Source organism: Aedes aegypti, chromosome 2 (assembly GCF_002204515.2).
Source record: "Aedes aegypti strain LVP_AGWG chromosome 2, AaegL5.0 Primary Assembly, whole genome shotgun sequence".
Lineage (NCBI taxonomy): Eukaryota > Metazoa > Arthropoda > Insecta > Diptera > Culicidae > Aedes > Aedes aegypti.
Window position 1 is genome coordinate 188062135 of NC_035108.1, and position 22564 is coordinate 188084698.

At 41.6% G+C, this 22564-nt stretch overlaps 1 protein-coding gene across 5 annotated transcripts in view; it reads left to right on the forward strand.

The window, feature by feature from the left end:
- Positions 1-953: 953 nt before the first annotated feature.
- The window catches only part of LOC5575938 (akirin), a 30542-nt gene continuing 8931 nt past the window's right edge, over positions 954-22564 (forward strand). The window contains exons 1-2 of one of the 5 annotated variants that reach the window (XM_021843472.1): positions 954-1377; positions 21246-21622. In XM_021843472.1, the coding sequence (XP_021699164.1) occupies positions 21394-21622 (229 nt within the window). In that variant the 5' untranslated portion in view covers positions 954-1377; positions 21246-21393. The remainder of the gene's footprint in view (positions 1378-21245; positions 21623-22564) is intronic. The other 4 variants (XM_021843470.1, XM_021843475.1, XM_021843471.1 and 1 more) reach the window with 4 other exon arrangements.

Here is a 22564-nt window from a genome sequence, read left to right on the forward strand (position 1 = left end):
AACAACGTGTAAATTCAATCAAATGCTCAGAAACAATGAGCTACACCCATGGTTACCAATGGCTTTTAGGGCGAGATCAGAAGTTATGCGAGAGTTATGCGAGTTATTCAAATCGAATTTTCTCAGAATCAACGATCTGAGCATAGACCAATCCAGTTGCCTGCGTAATAGTGCAATGTTGACAAAAATTTCTTTGTTTGCTGTGAGAACTGTCACAACATTGCTTTTGTTTGCTGTGAGAATCCAAATATAAACAAAATTGCTGCAAAACAACCACTTCCTTGTTGGCCTGCAGTTGACCGAAAGCTCAATAACGTGAAACAAACATCGATACGTTTTCATTCTGAGGAAATCGACTTGTGTACACGGAGAAATATTTTTACCTAACTTTTGAGTTTACTTTACCCAAAATTAAGTATATCGATTATAGTTTCAACCCAAAATCTCTCGGTTTTCTCTTTCTCCCACACGAATGTTGTCAAAAATAGAGAGAGCTGCATCTACCCAATGGGGGTACTTTGGCCCAATAAGCCAAATTTGGGTAAATGCAACTTTTCTTATGTTTGGGTTGAAAGAACTCAATTTTGCGTTAAATCAACCCAAAATTGAGTTTATTTTTCCAATGGAATTAAAGCCAAATTACCTAGTGGGGACCTTGGAAATTTAGCCAAAATTGAGTTATTGGGCTCAACTACGGAATTGCGTTGAAACAACCCAAAATTGAGTTGAATTCCGTCTCCGTGTAAGATTGATTGTGCGTTGGTGTTCGTGGCAGTTTGCTTGGGGACCTCTATTGCCCCTTTTGAATTGATACCTACGCGAGATTTGGCAACGCTGGTTACCGTTACCAAAATGAGCTGTCATTCTGATGCAGGCGAGGGCAAAAATGCATTTTCGCCCGATTCTTCGCTCGCTTGCACTCACACTCACACCATTTTATCCCCTTTTTCTCCATTTTCTTGGCGAGATATTCGCATTTCCAAAATCGTGCTTCACTCGAACGGATCGTTCCGGAGTTTCGTGTGCGCGGTGCTTGCCTCTTTTGCTGCTCTTCCTCCAACCAAAGTAACCGTTGGCCAACATCATCAAAGTAGGCAGGACAGGACAGAAGAGAGCCATCAGCAGACAGTCAGTCATCGTGTGAGGTTCGTTCGCCGTGGTCGATGTTTTGTCGGTGTTTGTGTGTTATTTGGCTCAACCTCACTCTGAACTGAACTGAACGGCCAGCCATCAGAAGAAGACCTGCCTTTTGCAGCCATATTTTTCTCGTCTCGCATTATAAATTCCAAAGTGTAGACGCGTAGTAGACGGAATCGAGTCGAGTTTCGGGGAAATTCAATCGCGAGTTCCTGATCAAAGTGCATTCATTGTTTTAAGGTGGTTCAGAAGTGTTGAATTGAATCGTGAAAATTTTCCGCTGACCCAGTGAAAAGACAGTGAAATTGAAATTATTGGCCTCCTGTGATTTCTTTCTTCGCATCTTATTGTTGCCTTTCTTCTTCGTGCTGCTTCGACTTGCTGCTGCTGCTGCTCTTGTTATTCATTTTGTGGTGCATTTTCTACAATCGCCTGCGCTTCGCCACTTCGAATCGGATCGAAAACGGGAGGAAAATATTGCGTTTTGTGTGTGCCTTCTGCTGCGTTTCAGAGTGCCGTCATCTTCTAATGGTGGAATAAAAGGATGATTTTCGTTTGCTTTTGTGCTGAACAGAACTGTTCGTATAAAAAAGTGCTGACCGAAAGGTGAAAAAAGGTTCATAAGTATAATGTATTATTGCTGAGGAAGTATTCGTTTGTGGAAATGTGGCAACTCTGCAGCAATATGCGGTCATAGTCGGGCTGCAAAAGGAGTGCTCCTCCAACGAGACGACGAAAACGACGGCGACGGAGGCCATTGCGTTGTCGAGACGGCGCACTAAGGAATATTTTGGTAATCTGGCTGGTCAAAAGTAATTCGAGTTGTTGCTGACATTCTTTTCGTACAGTCATCCCATGTTAAGGATCAACTAAGGGTAATTTTTCAGAATAAAATATGGTTAAAAATCATGGTGACGCTGTACAAAACAGAATTAGCTCTCTGACACTGCAGAATATAGTTGTTCTCGGGAATACACCTCAAAATTGACGGTTATTCACACAAAAAGTGTCGATTTCGATGGAAATTCCAAACGTCCAGCCCACAGGTGTGGATCAGTGGGATAGGCGGATCATTATTATGGATCAAATCGACTCATATTATAGATCAGAATACCGGGTACCCCCGTTGGTTTGACCACATTTAATCTGAACACTTTTTAATTTGTACCCCGCTAATTTGCACATCGTTCAGATTAAAAATGGTTCAAACGTCATTTAGCTTCTGGAACGGAGTAAAGTGAAATGGAACGCTGTGGAACGGAACGCAGAATCAAAACAAAACAGTGAAAGAGGTGACCAGAAACACGATTCTAGGGTGACTAGATGTTCAAATTAAAAATGAACCCCGATGGTTTGCATGAGGTATCGTTCAAATTAACGGGGGTGTACGGTACTATAACAGCAATCTATCTACTAGGTTAACGAATGGGATGTTAGTAAAAGCATACAATTTGGCGATTCTTTCGGATTCGTCTTATCTTTGATTCATAACTGGGATATGGTTCACAGTTACGAATCAGCGTTTCTAGGAATATTATTGACATTTTATTTCCTTTAGCTAAGTATGCTGTTCCGCTCAAGAAAAGTAAAAATGTCTGCGGAAGAAATTGTCAAGAAATTTTCAACAGTGAGCTCCACTTTAAATGATTTTTTTTTTTCAACTGCGTACTGCGATCAAAGAAAAATGATTTTATTGACCAGTTCTTGCAAGAAATTTCCCACGCATCGAGATAGGCGATTACTTTTCCGTATTCTTCCCATATGGATGGAAAAAATACGCTTAAGCATATTATCATTGAATGTGATGCTGTATAGATTTATAGTCCACGTATAGGTAAAACAGTAAAAGCAACTCTATTTTGATGAGATATTCTCTGCTTAATACAACTCTGATCCATATCTGTGTGTTATTCAAAACTGTGGGGCGACTGTACATTGATAAGCAGCTGAAAACGTTTCAAGTTTCCAGCGGTGAACCCGATGCATTATACTTCCCTTCTTCCCCCCTGCATTACGTCTCCACCGGGACAGAGCTTGCTTCCCTGCTTAGTGTTCTAAGAGCACTTTCACAGTTATTAATAGAGAGCTTTCTTTGCCAAAATTGCCATTTTCGCATTCGTGTGGCAGGAACGATGATACCATGACCTCAAAGTTATTGATTAATAATAAGTTTCGAATCCAACCTATTGAACACAATAAATTAACATTAAAAAAAAAACAGAGCACGAATTGGGTCCTATTTTTATCTCTAAAGCATCCTTGTTTTTATGTAATAATACGGAAGAGAATGTTCTTGCAACTACTGTAGCAATTTTTCCAGCTCAAGTAACGACTATAACATATTTAAACTTTAATTTAAAAAATGGTTCCAAATATGAATCTTGATTCTTTTGATCATGTTTGACGTTCACTTTATCGACAAAAATGCCACAGGGGCTTTAGTTTTAATACTAGGGTCGTTTCTATCTGACATTTCGGAAGGGACACGAAAAATAAAATACAGGTCGAAACCGATTATCCAGAGACTCGATTATCCGGAATTTCAGACTCGATTATCCGGAATTTGTTTTTTGTTGTTCATGTTGTTCAATTTTTATGCATAAATCTGAGAGAATTTGGTATTGCATTATACAATATAAATGGTTTCGCAGTTTTGAACGTATTTAAGAACAGTAGGGTTTGAAAAAGTGTTTTTTTTTGTGTGTGCTGATATTTTTTTTTTCTTGTTAAGACCCCTACTGTTCCTAGAAATAATTTCTGGCTACGCCACCGCATCATATAGATAAAACATCAAAAAAAGATAATATTTAAGTACTTTTATCGAAGATTTCATTTATTTTTTTCTTAGTGATTCGATTATCCGGAGTGAAAAAAAAATCGATACTCCGGATAATCAAATCCGACCTGTATACCCAAAATTTAAGTTTATACCAAAGGGTGTGGTAAAATTTCAAAAACAGTAAAACAATGTTTTTTGGACTTAGACCAACGAAATTCATTGCAAAATTGAGTAATTATGTGTTTCTGGCCTGAACTGAACTTAGGCGGTTGGTATTAAAATTGGAACTTTTTGTGTGTAATACATTAAACTGTACATAACTCGACATCGAAGGAATTATCGAGTAAGGGAGGTATCAAGTTATAGAACACATAACCAGTGCAAATTTGATCGAAGGGGCCATCGAGGTAATGCAATGAGGTTCTCTAACTCGATATCGAGATACAAAATATTATTTTACTCAAAATCGCATAAAAAAATCTATTAGATTCTGAAAACACTATTATTGATAAAATTGTGACATATCTGTGAGGAAGTAATGTAGTGCTATTGAATTATCCATTCAATACCCCATTAATCATTTGACAGTGCAACTGCCGACTAAATTGCTTAAAAAAAACGGTCGATTATTGCACCGCTTATGGAAGATTAACACAGGGATCAACCGAATATCACTCGATTTAATTTTTCGCAGCATTGTCGTCACCATCAGCTGATCGTTTTGTTTACATTTTTTTTCGTAACTAATACAAGCAATCACATACTAAGAGCCGGAACTGTTATATATGACAATGGACGCAATCCTACTAAATAGGTGGATTGATCGTTGTGTTGAACTTCCATAAGCGTCGCTGTAACAATCGACCGATTTTTCAACCAATTTAGTCGGCTGTTGAACTGTCAAATGTTGAATGGGGCGCTATGTTGATAAGCAGGTTTAAAAAATGTCTGCATGGAAAGCAAGAAATAAACATACTGTTAGTTCTAGGGGACCCTGCCGTTCTACGCATATTTGTCCCGTGGTCCATAAGGTTTACCAAGAACATGGAACAAGTAGACGTAGAAGGGTAGCGCCCCATTGCTCTAATGTTGGATCGGAAAATGGTCTCTGATGGACAAAGACAGAGAACCGGAAAACGGATTCTTACGAAAATGGGCAGAATTCCAGAGCAAAACTGGTCTAATGTGTCCATCTTCTTTTTTCTTTCTTTCTCTGGCGTTACGTCCCCACTGGGACAAAGCCTGCTTCTCAGCTTAGTGTTCTTATGAGCACTTCCGCAGTTATTAACTGAGAGCTTTCTTTGCCAATTGACCATTTTTGCATCTGTATATCGTGTGACAGGTACGATGATACTCTGTCCTTGGAGTCGAGAATGTTTCCAACCCGAAAAGATCCTCGACTGAACCCACGACCCTCAGCTTGGTATTGCTGAATAACTGCGCGTTTACCGCTACGGATATCTGTGTCCATCTATGAGTATTAAATAGGAATTTTGACGGTTTTGTTTTAAAAAAATATTTATATTGTTCTGGACGTCGAAAGAACAAAAAAGCAGCTTAGGTTGATTCAAAAATAGCATAGATAAGAGCTACAAAAAGAGCTAGAGGCATAGAGGAATGAAAATTTCACCATCAGAGTAGAACAACTTGAAATGGCTCTATTGAGGGTCTTGGCTCGTTTGTAGTGAAGACACGAACACGTAACGTAACGAACAAACTAGCTTTATTGATAACACGTCTTAACTGGTTGGAGTATTGGGATGGAATAGCTTGTTAGGAAAAATAACAGAGGGCGGTTGCTATGATAGTAACACCTAGGGTTAGGGCGATTGCTACTATGTTAATACCCCCTCTCAATCGGCCATTCCTATTTGGCAACATAGCTCATCTAGTCGTTTCTGGTCCATTGGCTTCGTGAACATATCTGCTAGCTGATGCTGAGTTGCAACATGTTCAATCTTCAGACGTCCATTCGCAATATGATCACGCAAGAAATGGTGCTTTATGTCGATGTGTTTCGATCGTTTCGATTCAAAGTTCCGGGCCATTCCGATACATCCTTGATTATCTTCGTAAATAACGAAGGCTTCGTCCTTTTGCTTCAGTTGTAGATCTTCAAGTACCCCTGCTATCCATATTCCTTCTGACGCTGCGGAACTTAAAGCTACATATTCAGCTTCGCTGGACGAAGTAGCAACTGTAGTCTGCTTCTTGCTTGACCAAGACACCAGATTTCCAAACACCTTAAACACATAGCCGCTCACCGACTTCCTGTTCAAAGTATCCGATGCCCAGTCAGCGTCTGCATAACCGATCAAAATTTCCGCATTATTGTTTCGCTTAAACTCCAAATGCCTTGACTTCCTTCCCTTCAGGTAGCGTACCACTCTTTTCAAACATTTCCAGTGAGATGATGAAGGTTTCTGTTGAAAACGCCCCAGATAACTAACGGGAAAACACAGGTCTGGTCTGGTACACAGCATTATATACATTATGGTACCCAGCAGTTCACGATACGGTTCATTTGTAGATTCTCCATCTTCGTGCAGCAAAAGTCCTTTTTCAAGTGGTGTTTTAACTGGATTACAATCCGACATTTGGAAACGATTCAACATCTTTTCAATATTTGACACTTGCGATAAACGTATTCTGGTGCGATCCTCGTTATATTCCAGCTTGATTCCCAAGAAATGGTTAGCTTCTCCACAATCTGACATGGCAAAAACAGACATCAACTGCTTCTTGAGTTTCAAGATTGACGATTTCTTCCTACCAGCGATCAGCAGGTCATCTACGTAAAGCACGATGTAGATCTCATCTCCAGGTAGAATTCTTGTATATAAACAATAGTCATGCATTGATCGTTTGAATCCTTGTTCCAACAGCTTCTGGTTGAACTTCTCGTTCCAACAACGCGGGGATTGTTTCAACCCGTATAATGACTTGACTAATCGACATACAGTGTTTGGTGGTGCATCGACGCCATCTGGAATTTCCATGAAAATCGTTTCCTTCAATTCTCCATGCAGGAAAGCCGTTTTCACGTCCATTTGATGGAAATGAAAACCTTGTTGGATGCCGGCTGACAGTATGATCCGAATTGTGGTTAACTTCGCAACGGGCGCAAATATTTCGTCATAGTCCAGTCCTTGTTTCTGAAGAAAACCTTTAACAACCAGTCGGGCTTTACATCGTACTGGCTGACCGTTTACGTCCTCCTTCACTCGGAAAATCCATTTTGACTTCAACGGTTTAACACCTACCGGACAGCTCGTGAAGTACCACACGTGATTCTCATCCATCGAACGAAGCTCGTCTTCCACCGCTTTCAGCCAGACTTTTCGATCGGGGCGGCCATTGATTTCAGCGAATGTCTCGGGGGCATCTGGTAGAAGTAAACTGGCAGAAGTTGCTCTATACCCAGTTAAGTAATCTAACAACTTACCGGGTAACCTGCGCTCCCGTCCGCTGTGCCTCGACTCTTGTATCGGTCGTTCTGTTTGCAGAGGGAGCGCGTCGCTGAACTCTTCTTCCGGTTCACTTTCACGAGCATCGACTTGCTCATGATTATCAGGGACAGCAACGTCTTCGTTCTGGGCTTCGCTTTCCGCCTCGACTTCAACTTCACCTTCCCCCTCTTGCTCGAAAGGGAACCGAACTAGCAATGGCACATCTATTTCAGGCTTCATGTTCTCAAAGTCAGCGTATGGAAACGAACTCTCATCAAACTTAACGTCCCTCGCAATGATTATCTTCCTCGATTTCTTGTCCCATAGCCGGTAGCCATTAGGGGCATAACCAATCATCACCATTTCGCGGCTTTTCGGATCCAGCTTCTTCCTATTCTGCGCCGGTATCCATGCAAAACTTTTGCATCCGAAGATCCGTAATTTATCCAAATTTGGTTTGGAGTTGAACCACAGCTCCGCCGGAGATACACCACTTGGCAAGGCTGACGTAGGGCTTCGATTCAGAAGATAGACGCACGCCAGGGCTGCTTCGGACCATAAGTTTTTCGGTACCAGTGAATCGATGAGGACTGAACGGATTCTCTCTACGAGTGTTCGGTTGAACCGCTCCGCAACACCATTTTGTTGTGGCGTGTACGCCACCGTGGGTTCTACTTGGATACCTTTCTGCTTGTAGTAGTTTTTCTGATCAGTTGAAAAATACTCCCGTCCTTGATCCAACGTCATCCGCGAAATCGGCTTGCCAATCATCGCTGTCACTGCTGCTTCATATTCTTTGAACTTCACAAAAACTTCGGATTTTCTTTTTATCGGATAGATCATTCCAAAGTGGCTGTAGTCATCAATGAAGCTAACAAAATATCGGGACCCGTCCCATGCTGCAGGGTCGATAGGCCCACACACATCCGAATGGATTCTCTCAAGGGGGCGAGTTGCTCGGATTCTGGTTCCATTAAAAGGTTCCCTACATTGCTTACCTTGGATACATGCTTCGCAGATGCCGATCTTGGGTGCTTTCCTCATTCCTTTTAATTCACCATTTCGGGCCATCGTTTCAAGTCCTTGTTGGCTGATATGGCCTAATCTGCGATGCCACAGTTTTCCGGTATCGACGTCACACATATTTGCACAACGATCCTGTAGAAACAGCTCTATCTCGAACAAGTTGCCCTTTAGGTATCCAGTTGCCAGCACACTTCCGTTCTTCTTCAAAACTGCCGTATCTCCGGAGAACAGCACATCGATACCAGCTTTCGTCATTTTCTTGACTGACATTAAGTTCTCCCTTAAGTCTGGCACGAGTAGAACATTCTTGACGTTAAACGGCACTCCTCGGTTACTAACAGCGTTGATTTCTCCGACCGTCTTGGCTATCATTGCTTGGCCTTCCTTTGCAACTTTAATTTCTACCGGATCGTCCAACTTGCGCAGGTTTGCAAATACGGCGCTTTCGCTTACCAAGTGATCACTGCATCCGGAATCTAATTTGAAAACGATCCTTCCGGCTCTCTTGCGTCTACATGGGTCCACATCCGCCATGAAACTCACCGCATTCTTCACAACTGAATTTGCTTCACTTTTGCTTTGTAGACGGCAATCTTTCTTGTAATGACCCCGCCTACCGCATCCGTGGCACTTTCCGTTGAACTTTTGCTGTTTCTTTTGCTTGTGTCCATGGCCAGTAAACGCTGCCGGTTTCACCTCTTCGAATTCTTCCTGGCGATCAGTCCGTTTCGATTCTTCTGCTAATAACCGTTGCTTGACGAAATCCAGCGTTAACTCTTTCTCAGCCACGTTCTCCAAAGCCGTTACAAGTGGGTCGTAGGTATCAGGTAACGTTAAGAAAAGCTGCGACACCAGATCTGCCTCCACCAAAGTCGCGCCGGCCGTCTTCAACTTTCTTACCAATCCATCGAACTCCAGAAAATGGCTTCTCATGTCGATTCCGTTCTTCATACGGAGGCGCGCCAGTTGCTTTCGGATGAGAGTCTGGCTGGCAACGGACTTCTTAGCGTATGTTACCTCCAAACTTTCCCACATCAGCTTAGTTGTCGTCTTTTCGCGAACTACCTCCAGACAGTCGTCCGCCAGGCAGCTAACCAACAGCGCTTTTCCCTTACGATCCTTTTCAACGAACTTCGTCCTCTCGGCTGCTTGTTCCGGCACATCTTCCGTTAGCACCTCCGAGACTCCGGCCGCTTCCAGGAAAAGCCTGACACGGTAGCTCCAATTCTCGTATCCTCCAATATTTCCGCGAAATTGCGGGATTCCATGAGCGAGATCCTTTTGCGTGGTGCCCATAACCTATTGAGGGTCTTGGCTCGTTTGTAGTGAAGACACGAACACGTAACGTAACGAACAAACCTAGCGTAACATTTGAAAAGGGCCTATCTGCAAAACGTAAACATTGAGAAATTCTCAATTGAAGATTCCGTACCATATTTATAATTCCTATTTTAAACCCATTCGCATTTTTACTAGTTTCAGACCTGTGTTCGACACCCATTAAAGTCTGTTGCGTGGCCCATTATGTTTCTAATCTCAAATAACACAACAACTCGTGAAAATTGTTGAATTCAAACATCATCGGCAGATAGGCCCTTTTATGAATCTTCAAACCAGTTAGGCCCTTTCAGTTAGGCCCTTTGATTGAACATGGTTTCAGTAAGGCCCTTTAATAATTTGCTACTTTTATTGATTTTTGAATTGGTTTGCATAAATCTTGAACAAAATTTAGCGATTATGTGAAAAAAACACTATATAATAGCTATATATTGGAAATTTTCGGGTGAAGATTCAGTACCATATTGATTATTCCTATTTCAAACCCATTCGCTTTTTACTTGTTTCATACTTGGGGAAGATCCAAAAATGACGTCCATCGTTTTTCGGGATTTCTAGAACCCTTCTACCCCCTCTGTCACGCTTTTTCTAATACCCAATCCATGCACTATCACATTTTCGTACATACCCCCATTGGAGGAGGCCCCAATTGATGGACGTCATTTTCGGATAACCCCTTGTGTTCGACACTTATAATGGTCTATTACGTGGCTCACAACGATTTGAATTTGAAATAGCACAACAACTTGTAAAAATAGTTCAATTCAAACATCATCCGCAGATAGGCCCTTTTACGAATTTTCAAACCAGATAGGCCCTTTTTGAATTTGCTAATTTTATTGATTAATGAAGTGATTTGCATAATTCTTCGACAACATTTAATGATTATGTGAGAAAACAACACAATATCATACAAGCTACATATTGGAAACTATTCTATACAAAATCAGCAACATATTGATTATTAATATTTCAAACCCAATTACTTTTTTTACTAGTTTTATACTTGTGTTAGACACTCATTATGGTTTATTACGTGGCCCAGAACGTTAGTAATCTCAAATAGCATAACGACTCGTGAAAATGGTTGCATTCAAATATCTTCAGCAGTTAGGCCCTTCAATGAATCTTCAAACCAGTTAGGCCCTTTCAGTTAGGCCCTTCGATTGGACATGGTTTCAGTTAGGCCCCTCCAGTTAGGCCCTTTTATTAAACATAGTTCCAGTTAGGCCCTAGTGGAATTTGTTGATTTTATTGCTTATTGAAGTGATTTTCATAGTTTTTAAATAAAATAAAGCGAGAGAAAAACAATGTAATAGCTAAATGTTGGATATTCTCGGTTGAAGGTTCAGTACCTTATTGATTATATCTATTTCAAACCCATTCACTTTTTTACTTGTTTTATACTTGAGGGCCTTCCTTAGCCGAGCAGTTAAAGCCCGCGGCTACAAAGCAAAGCCATTCTGAAGGTATCTGAGTTCCATTCCCGGTCGGTCCAGGTTTTTTCGTAATGGAAATTTCCTTTACTTTCCTGAATATAGAGTACCTTCGTACTTGTCACACGATATACGAATGCGAAAATGGCAACTTGTCAAAAAAAAAGCTCTCAGTTTATAACTGAGGAAGTACTCATTGAACAAAAAGCTTAGAAGCAGGCTCCCAGTGCCAGTCCCAGTGAGGACGTAATGCCAAGAAGAAGTATAAGAAGAATTCTTGCAGGGCTGTTGCAAAAACAAACGAATTTGTTTTTGTGAAAATCGCGACTTTTGGAACTCGATCTACAACTAGAGGCAACAAATAAAAATTACCAATTAAAAATTATTCAACATTTTTAATGTAATTGATTTTTTTTTTCAGGATAAAAAATCAGTTTTTCAACTAACTTCGCATTAAGATTATGATAAAACTAGTAAAAAAGAGAATGGGATTGAAATAGGAATCAATATAGTACTGAATCTTCAATAAAGAATTTTTAATATTCAAAGTTGATTTTCTCACATACCTATTCGATTGATTTTGATCTAAAACTTTGAAAATCACTTCAATAATCAATAAAATTAACAAATTCCAAAAGGGCCTGACTGGAACTAAGTTTAATAAAAGGGCCTAACTGGAGGGGCCTAACTGAAACCATGTTCAATCAAAGGGCCTAACTGAAAGGGCCTAACTGGTTTGCAGACTCGTAAAAGGGCCTATCTGCCGATGATGTTTGAATTCAACCATTTTCACGAGTTGTTTTGTTATTTGAGATTTTAAACGTTATGGGCCACCTAGTAGACTATTATGAGTGTCAAACACAAGTATAAAACTAGTAAATAGGAGAAAGGGTTTGAAATATGAATAATCAATATAGTACTGAATCTTCAATAAAGAATTTTCAATATTCAATGTTGATTTTCTCACATAATCGATTGATTTTGTTCTAAAACTTTGAAAATCTATTCAATAATCAATAAAATTAACAAATTCCAAAAGGGCCTAACTGGAACTATGTTAAATAAAAGGGCCTAACTGGAGGGGCCTAACTGAAACCATGTTCAATTAAAGGGCCTAATTGAAAGGGCCTAACTAGTTTGAAGACTCGTAAAAGGGCCTATCTGCCGATGATGTTTGAATTCAACATTTTTTACTAGTTTTTATGTTGTGTTAGATTTAAAACGTTACGTGGCCCAGTAATAGACTATGAGTGTCGAACAAAAGTTTAAAACTATTAGATAGCAATTAGTTTAAAATAGTAACAATCAATATGTTACAGAATCTTCAATCGAGCATTTCTCAATTTTTACGTTATGCTGATAGACCCTTTTCAAATATTTCACTAGGTTCCAACACTATACAATGGCTAAATATTGAAAAATATGGAGGAAAATTAAAAATGCACGGAAGGGCCAATCTGATTTTGATGGAAATTTTCAGTTAGGCCCTTTTATGACCAGTTAGGCCCTCTTAGTTTTATCATTTTTCAGATAGGCCCTTTTAAATTTGAATAAAATTACCATTAATAATGCATTTTGCATGCCCGTAAGAGTATGTAGGAGTAATTTACGTAAAAAATGATACGAATAATGAATAATCAAGTTTGTTTACATTTTGCAGTTAGGCCCTTTTCAAATGTTACGCTAGAAACTAGCTTTATTGATAACACGTCTTAACTGGTTGGAGTATTGGGATGGAATAGCTTGTTAGGAAAAATAACAGAGGGCGGTTGCTATGATAGTAACACCTAGGGTTAGGGCGATTGCTACTATGTTAATAGGCTCATATTTCGAATTTCGTTGCATCTTTGGTGTCAAAATCCGATGATCATTGTCTGATGACATAGTTAATTGAAAATCATATCGAACGGCTGACTTACACCCCGACCAACCAATGTAATAATATCTTTTTAGATCTTTGTCCAGCCATTGCGATCGCCATTGACGAAAGTGTGATTAAATTTTAGAAATTGGCGTTTGCTACAGAGATGCATTTTGAACTGAACGCGAGCCAAAACTGAACGGAGCAAGTTCAAATTTTGCACGAGAGCCTGTAGCTGCTCTCGAACGGCCCGTTCAGATCGCAATGCACTACAATGGTAATTAAAGCATAGATTTAGGTATTCACTTGGAAAATATGTCTTGAATCAATAATAAAATCAATTAAATCATAAATAAATACATTATGTTTTGCTTTGTTCACCTCATAAACAATTTTGGCACAATAAGATGTGAAATCTGTCAGAACAATCTGCGTTCAAATTTATGCTCATTAGAGTTCAAATTTTTGAACTGAACAATGAACAAGCCTACTTGATCGCTCCTTTCCAAAAATGAACTGGAACGAGAACTGAACGCGTTCAAATGCATCACTGGTTTGCTAGACAACTTTACTTGTGATGAAAATGTAGGAATAATCTTTTTTTAGAATCTTGACAGATTTCACATCATTTTGGCGACAGAAAGTCAGAATTATCTTATACAATTTCCAAATTTTCAGAAACATAACCCAATAAACAAGCATAATTTGAACGATAACTCATGCAAACCATCGAGGTTCGTTTTGAATTTAAACTTCTAGTTACCCTACGCCCAAAAAAAAAAAAAGACTCTCCGGAAAGGGGACTGACACGGCTGTCTTCCTGCATACATTTCGGCTCTTCCTCACATAGTTTTGGTACTTCGCGTTTTGGGTAGGTACTTTCTTGTCGGTTTGCCCTCAATCTATTCCCGATTTTCGAGTATACGGCTCATTTGCTGCTAGATCTAAATTCTGGCAAATGAACATATCGCATTGAATCGTCGTATTTGTTGACGCATTCATTATTTTGATCATATTGCGAGGTATCATTGATGTCTCCTACCCATGAAAACATGTTTTGTCCCTTCCAAACCAATCAAACAAACACTGGACGCCTTGTTGAATCAATGTTGGGTTGTTAATTATTGGCTCATGACACCTGTTTGACGGTTGTTAGGGAAGTGAAAATTTTATTACCATAGAAAATCTAAGACTACTTCGATCGATTTGCGCTGGACTGGCCGCATGGCGCCTACTTGTTCCGACAGATTGCTACCCTGCGATCATCTTGTTTCATAGTTTTCAGTGATGGCAAGCGGCAAACATTTCTGCTGAACTGGAACAAAAACAAAACCAAACGCTCCCGAGCGTCAGAGCGCTGGTTTACTCGCATCCGTCGTGTTCCCGAGTAACCGAAGCTAAAAGTGATTCGCGAACGTGTTCGAAGCAGTTCAGAGTCATATTGTGCATTTGGGAAAAAAGCTGCTTCCCCTCCAACATTTATGGTTTCTGATATGTCCCACAACCGTGGTGACACAATATGAATAAGGGAACAAGAACTTTTAGAGGTAACAAATTAAGCGTTTATTCTCTTCAGGTGCGTGACTAGGAATGAGCCTTTTCACTTATTGAATGGCCTAAATAAGCAACCGCCTAGTTGGTTGCTAAGTTGCTAAGTAGCTCGGTTGCTTCAACATCTGAGTTGCTATGATCCAACATCTCCCCCCTTTAATCCATCAAGTAGGATCGGAACCTTGAACAGGTCCGTCACACTCGGGCTCAGATTGGGTACCACTTCTAGTACTGCATTTGGTCCCTCGGTAGTGTAAAAGGTACCCATGTTTGACAGATCGCAGTACACTTTTCACGACATTCTAGATTACCTTATGAGCCATAAAATTTTGGGCAACTGCAAGGGACATGGAGGTCTTTAATTTGTCTTTGCCTTGAAGGCAGCCGTATCATACGTCTAGCTCTGTCAGGAACGGAATCCACAACTGGAGGAGCTGGTACTTCTTCGTATGCTTCGGAATAAAAAGAGTCGTCAGATTCATTTGGATTTTCATTCAAAGCAGGTATCTCAGGTTCGTCGTCATCAGCGTTCATAATGCGCCTTGTAAATTCAGAACTGGAGAGTCCAAATCCGTCGAAAAATACTGATAGAGGAGATGGATCTTGATGTGATTTTTTTTCAGGAACACGTTGTTTCAATTGATTCGCATGGGAACGGATTAGGCGTTGTCGGTCTTCTAGGTACACGTTATAGTTTACTTTTCCGATTCGCTCTACGATGGTAGCCTTCTCCCAGTTCCACGTGTTGTTTTGATGCACTTGCGCGTATACTTGCTCTGCTGTTGCAAACTGTCGTTTTACAGCACCATGCTTCTTATTAAAAACTGTATTTTGCTTCTCTGCTTTGTCACAGGATGTTGATGGAACTTCTGTTGGTGGTTGCAGCAGTGAGAAAACAGTTCGAATTGGCCTCTGGAACATTATTTCGGCAGGAGATTTTCCACCTAAGTCGCTTGATGGAGTGGTGCGATATACTTGGAGAAAAACTTGCAAAGCTTCTTCCAAAGTCTCTCCTCCCGAACGAATTTTTCGTAAGCTTCGCTTTAGGGTATCCACAAATCGCTCTGCCAGTCCATTTGATTGAGGATGGTAAGGGGCTGTACGAATGTGGTTGATGCCGAGGCTCTCACAGAATGTCCGGAATTCATGGCTGGTAAATTGAGTTCCGTTGTCAGATACGAGGGTTACCGGAACACCGAATGTTGAAAACATCTGTTTGAGGAGCTTGATTGTTGTTTTGGAGGTCATTGTCCGAGTCGCAAACACTTCTGGCCATTTTGTATATGGATCGACAACCACGAGAAAATACATACCGTCGACAGGACCTGCATAATCCAGATGGATGCGTGACCAAGGCTTCGATGGAACTGGCCACGATTCGAGAGTCGTCTTGGTTGGACTTTTTCCCGCGGTAGAACATGGTGAACATCGCTTGACAAAATCTTCTATGTCCTTGTCGATTTCGGGCCAATAGATGAAACTTCGAGCGATTGCCTTCATTCGGACTATCCCTGGATGACCACGGTGAAATTGCTTCATGATCTGCCGTCGAAACCTGTCAGGTACCACTACTCTGTCGTGGAACATCACGCAGTCGTTGACTAGACTAAGCGATTCACGCCTGTGGTAGTAGGGAAGGGCTTCTGGATCGGTGATTGAAGTTTGATTGTTTGGCCATCCTTCGCGTATGTACTTCGTGACCAGCTGCAACGTTTTGCTTGACCTGGTAGCTTTTTGAAGAGCGCCGAATGAAACTGGTACCTTGTCCACATTGTCCGCCAGAATGCTTGTCATGTCTTCTTCGAGAGTAACTGCAGCAACTACATACTCCTCTTCTGGTCGAATGTTGCGATCGATGAGCCTTGACAACATATCTGCACAGCCAAAGTCGTTGGTAGCCACATACTGGATCTGGAAATCGTAGTTCAGAAGAGTCAGCGCCCATCGCTGTAGCCGGTTTGCGGTGTGAAGTGGAATGCCCTTTTTGGATCCAAAAATCGATAGTAAGGGCTTATGGTCCGTCAATAGCTTGAATCGTCGTCCCAGCAAGTACTTGTGGAATTTCGTAACCGCATACACCAGAGCAAGTGCCTCCTTCTCCGGTTGACCATAATTCCTTTCGGCTGGTGTGAGTGAGCGCGATGCATGTTGAATTGCCTTCAAACTGCCATTCGGGAACTCATGAAATATAACTGCGCCTATACCTGTGCTTGATGCGTCGGCTGCAACAATCATCGGTAGCTTGGGGTCATAGTGAGTTAATAGCAGCTTGGATTGAAGAATTTTCTTGAATTCATCGAAAGACTGTTGATATTCAGAGTTCCACTCCCACTTGACACCTTGTTTCAGCAGCTTGTCCATAGGATGTCGCAGATTGTGCATGTTGCGAACAAATCTTCCATAGAAATTGATTGCTCCAAGGAAGGATCGAAGCTCGGAAATGTTGGTCGGGGGTGGAATTGATGCAATGGCCTTCAGTTTTTCGGGATCCGGACGTATACCTCGAGGGTCGACAATATGTCCTAGATATCCAATTTCCGTTTGGTAGAATCTGCACTTCTCCAGCTTGATGTGGAATCCGTATTCTTGCAAACGACTGAGTAGCTTGTTGAGTGAAGCGTTGTGTGACTTCCAGTCTTTTCCGAAAATGATCAAATCATCGATGAACGAACGAATTCCCGGAATATCTGCTATCATGCCATCTATCAAACGCTGGAATGCTCCTGGTGCCGATTTCACTCCTGGAGCGAGTCTGTTGAACTGGAACAATCCTCTGTGGGTGTTGATAGTGAGGAGCTTTTTGGAGTCATCGTCCACTTCTACTTGCAGATAGGCATCCGACAAATCGATGATGCTGAACACAGTGCTTCCGTTGAGTTGCGCAAAAATCTCCTCCGGCGTTGGTAGTGGATAGTGATTGGCTTCCAGGGAATCGTTCAATCCTGTCGAATAATCTGCACAAATCCGTACTCGTCCATTCGGCTTGCGAACTGCTACAATTGGCGCTGCCCACTCTGAGAAGTCTACTGGTGTGATGATTCCAAGATTCTGCAGACGGGTTAGTTCGGCGTCAACGAGTGGAACCGTGTTGAAAGGGACCGGTCGCTTGGAACAAAATACGGGCTTAGCTTCAGGCTTCAGAAACAGCTTCACTTTTGTCTTCGTGCAGTGACCCAACGATTCGTCAAAAACTTGAGCATGCTTAGCTTGGAGTTGATTAAGTGCATTGTTGGTTGATGGCTTGTCTCCAGATCCAATGTGGTTGCAGATTGCGTTGAACGGTATTGACCACAGGTTGAACAGGTCGATCCATTCTATGCCCAGAACATTGAGATCAGGAACAGACGTCACAAAACATCTTGCTTGCTTCACAACGCCGTTGATAGCCGCATCACACTGGAATTCTCCGATCAGACCTAATGGCTCGCCGGACGCATTGACAGCTTCTATTGAGGGTAGTCTTGCTTCTGGCTTCTGCAGCAATTTCCAGGTTGATTCGGAAACCACTGTGATGTCGCTCGCGGAATCCAACTGAAGTGAAACTGCAACTCCGTTGATTGATGTCGTCACAAATTTCCGCTTCCTGCTCTGATTTGCGATTTGATTCACAATGAATACGCTTCGGGTCTGTGTGGCTGATCTGTTCTTCTTCTTTCCCTTGTAACGTTTGTCTTGAGATGAACTGTCAGAAGTTTTCTTAATACAGCCGCAGTAGCCCTCCTTATGGCCAGTTCGATTGCACGTCTTGCATTGATGTGTAGAAAACGGACAGTCACGAACAAAATGCATTTGTCCGCATTGCCAACAGGGAGTACGGGGTGTTTTCGATTCCGTCTTCATCGAATGCTGGGAAAACTTACCGGGTTTCTTCTCCGAGACTGCGCGAACAGATGACTTCAAGCTTGATTGCTGCTCGATCATTGATGTGTCCGCTTTCAAGTTCACGAGGCGTTGAAACTCGTCGATGAGCGTCTGGAGTGTTACCGGGTGTTCTGCCGTTTCGCCTTCGATGCGTGCTAGGAGTCGGGCTCGGATGTCTGCATATCGAGGAGCTTTGAGTCCGCAGACGAACACTAAACACTTGAAATGGTCGATCTTGCAATTCTGGAACTCGAATTCTTCCACAGCTCTGTTCACCATGCCGCCATAGCTGATTATGTCGTCGCCTTCCGACTTGACTAGCTGCAGGCACTGGAAACGTCGGTGGAAAATTGATGACTGCGTACCGAAAATCTTCTTGAGTGTTGAGATGGTTTCGGTGAACTGAAGATCCTTGGGTAACTTCGGAAGAATGTAATTCACGTATCGGCTATGAGATGCGGTATCCAGCTTCCTCAGGAGTAACCGAACTTTGGCTGCATCGTCCAAATTCCTGGCATCACTCTCGAATAGCTCCGTGTATCGGGAAAACCACTTCTCAAAAGTAATCCCGTTGTCCGGATCGAAGGTGAATTCACTGATGTTGGTCGATAGCGCTTCTAGGGTCTGCTCGGTGTTCGGTGGTGCTGGAACGGCCAACCGCGACAGAAGTCTGGTGATTTGCAGAATGGCTTCTTGCAGCTCGTTTCCTCCGTTGCCTCCACCGCTACTTCCTCCCGCCGGGGTTGAACTCGCAGGCATTCTTCCGGATGGATTCGTGATCTGGATCGCTTGAAAACGTAACGTCCAGCAAAAACTCGTCGCCAACTGATATGTCCCACAACCGTGGTGACACAATATGAATAAGGGAACAAGAACTTTTTAAGCGTTTATTCTCTTCAGGTGCGTGACTAGGAATGAGCCTTTTCACTTATTGAATGGCCTAAATAAGCAACCGCCTAGTTGGTTGCTAAGTTGCTAAGTAGCTCGGTTGCTTCAACATCTGAGTTGCTATGATCCAACAGTTTCCAATGGTTTTTGACTACAAACTAGTAGTTTACTGTTGATTTGATGGTTATACAATTAATTCATCTTGCTCGGTTACTCACGAGTAAACGTTCCTGAGCTTGTTGCTACTTCTTTTGACATGTTCTCCCGAGCAGGCGGGTGCGGGCTTACTCACACCTACCAAGTTCGCGAATCTGTGATGTTTGTTATGCATTGCTATTTACTCGTGAGCTTCTTCGTGATGAGAACTTTTCCACCACTGATAGTTTTTCAACGAATTTTTGGATTTTCGATCCGTTTTCGTGATTTTTGTTGACTCTGAATTCTTGACTGACACAAATCGAATAAAAACTGTGAAGTCACACAAAAAAAAAAACAAACGAGAAATCTTATTTTTTTGGGTTACTAGATTATTTCTTCTCACTTCAGGTCAGAAAATAGAAATATTAGTAGTAGAACGCTAATGGCGCTGTTGTTACAAAATTGATTTAACGAATTATTACCTTTAATTGTTATTTTTAATCGATTGATCGATCCCACGCAACAGAGAATGTTTTGTTTTGGCCTTTGACACGTGGCCCAGTACCCACGCTGTCACATCGCAGCAAACTAGATGTTGGTCACACAAACAGCAGCGACATTAGCATTCTTAGGTTATTGCTTCTACTGGTCAGAATCGGAATATTTCTTCACTGATATCTCTGTTTACGCAACATTAAGTGAATACCCCTAATATCTTTACTTCATAGTTCGCTTATGAAACACACAAAATCATTCGATTTTTGCAGCGAAATATACCTTTGGAAAACTGTTGTCCGAATGCCTATTATGGACCCTCCCGGGGTTCATAATAGGAATGTTTACAAATTTGACGTTTCGTATTATGGACCCTCCATTTGATTCCCATGTAATCCAGCTCGCTGCCGTCGTAACTATTATGGACCTGCGTATTATAGACCCTTTTGTGTGGTTTCATTTACAAAACTTCAAATATCTGAATTTATGCGTCTCAATCCAAATATTTCGTCTGAAACTGCTGACTAACAATGCGATCGAAGTTCCCCCGGTGGATTTTTATAGGAATAATGTTGCTTTGAGTGGTAATTTTATGTTTTTCTATAAGGGATCCATAATACGCAAAGAATCAATAATCGGTATCGACTCCCTATGTCACGTCACATTGAGCTCTCGCCGAGCGGTGTCACGAACACATGCGAAAATTTGCTGGTTGAAATTACTGCCATTTGATTTTGCTGGGAACAGCTGATCTTTGTTTATATTTTCCACCAGCAATTTTTAAGTAGTGTTGGTGACATGTACCGTGTATGTACACGAGCGCAGAAACCACTATGCAGAAGAATTTTTAACATATGATCAAACTTCCAAATTGACTTTTGGCCAGCTAGATTCGCGAAATACCCCTTTGTGTGGCGACGGCTGCTACGACGAAAATTCGTGAAGAACACTACCTACCGTGTGGAAGAAAGAATAAAAGAAGCAGCAAGAATAACGTTGAATTTTTGGGTTGCAGAAGCAGCAGCAGCAGGAAGAAGCAGTGAAAAGCTCTGTCGGTCTGTGATAAAAGAACAGTGCGGAGTAGAAACATTTTTTATTGGATTTATTCCCGTGTGTGCAATAAACAGGAAAGCAGGGACAAGAAAAAAAATCGTCGAAACGAATCAAAGTTGGCAACAGAAGAAAAATCGATTTGACGTTTTAACATTAAGCTAAAAGAACGAACTGTCACTCGTATACTGAGTCGTGTGCATCTGTGAATTGTGGTTCCGATCGTTTTTCTCTAGCATAAAAATTTGAAGTAAATTTTGTGTTGATTGACCAATTTAGGTGGCGCTCCTGTAAAATTGCAGTGCACTACAAGTTTTGTGTCCACAGTTTAAGAAACCCGTAAAGACTGTCAAACTCTCAATCAATCACTGCAAACAAGACAAAATGGCCTGTGCAACGCTGAAACGGTCGCTGGACTGGGAAAGTCTTAATCAACGGCCGACAAAACGCCGGAGGTGCCATCCCTTTGGCAGTCCCAGCAGCAGTAACGCCCAAAACAGTCCATCGTCATCCGCTTCCGCTATGGCCTCCTCATCCTCAAACAGTGCAATGCGTGTGATGGAACCGAAACCTTCCCCATTTGCTGAAGCCGTCTGCCCAAAATTGACCCCAGGTAAGTTCAATTGTTGTCTTCATGTATTGTGAATTTTATATACCATAAATGCATATACCCAACCGTGTTCTCAACGATACCTCGTTAACAGCTGAATGCTGTTCCTTTTCTGTTTCCTACCCAGGAAGCCCGAAATCTTTTGCGCAGGCACACATGCAGCGAACTTTGATGGGACTGAGGTTTTCAATTTAATTACTGCAATCGAAAAACGATTCAACAAAAAAAAAATACCTATGAGAGTTTTTCGGTTGTCGACCGATCCTAATAAAATCATATACCCCTACGACACTAACCTTCAGGTTGTCGCCTTGTTGTACCTTGTGACAGTGGCGACAGGGAAGGATTTGAGCTTTAGGAGTCCCAGGAAAAAAATATGAACGGAGCCCCTCATTAATTGAAGGGCTGTCGCGCCACCAACTATCGCCAGCGTCATTACGCTCGTGCTGTGTAAACAAGCGTGCTTTTCCCATGCTGCCTGTACTCAGAACAAGGTTCAACAGATCTTGGGCAAAAATAAGAGTTGGAAGACATAAGAAATGATTTCTAGTCACAATTTGAATTTATATGACTTGATATTGGATATCGACGAATGGTTGACTGTACAATTGCAGTGCACCATAATAAAATGGGCGGAGGAGAAAGGTCTTTTGGCATAACATAACAACACCATTTAGCCATTTGGCCTGATGTTTTGTGGTGGTTGACTTGTGATTTAGTTTTGGCTCTTCTTTTCAAACTTGCTGTTCTTCAAGTTATGCCAAACGATCCTTGGCCCTTTGAATAATTATGCCACATGACTGTATGCCAACTGATCACATACTTTAATACCATTCGGGGGATAGCCCATATGATATACATTAGACTGGCCCAGCTCAGTATGGGAGAAAAATAATGTTGTACGATTCCACGGGGCACCCCCCAGGATTATTTCTTGGGGTTAGA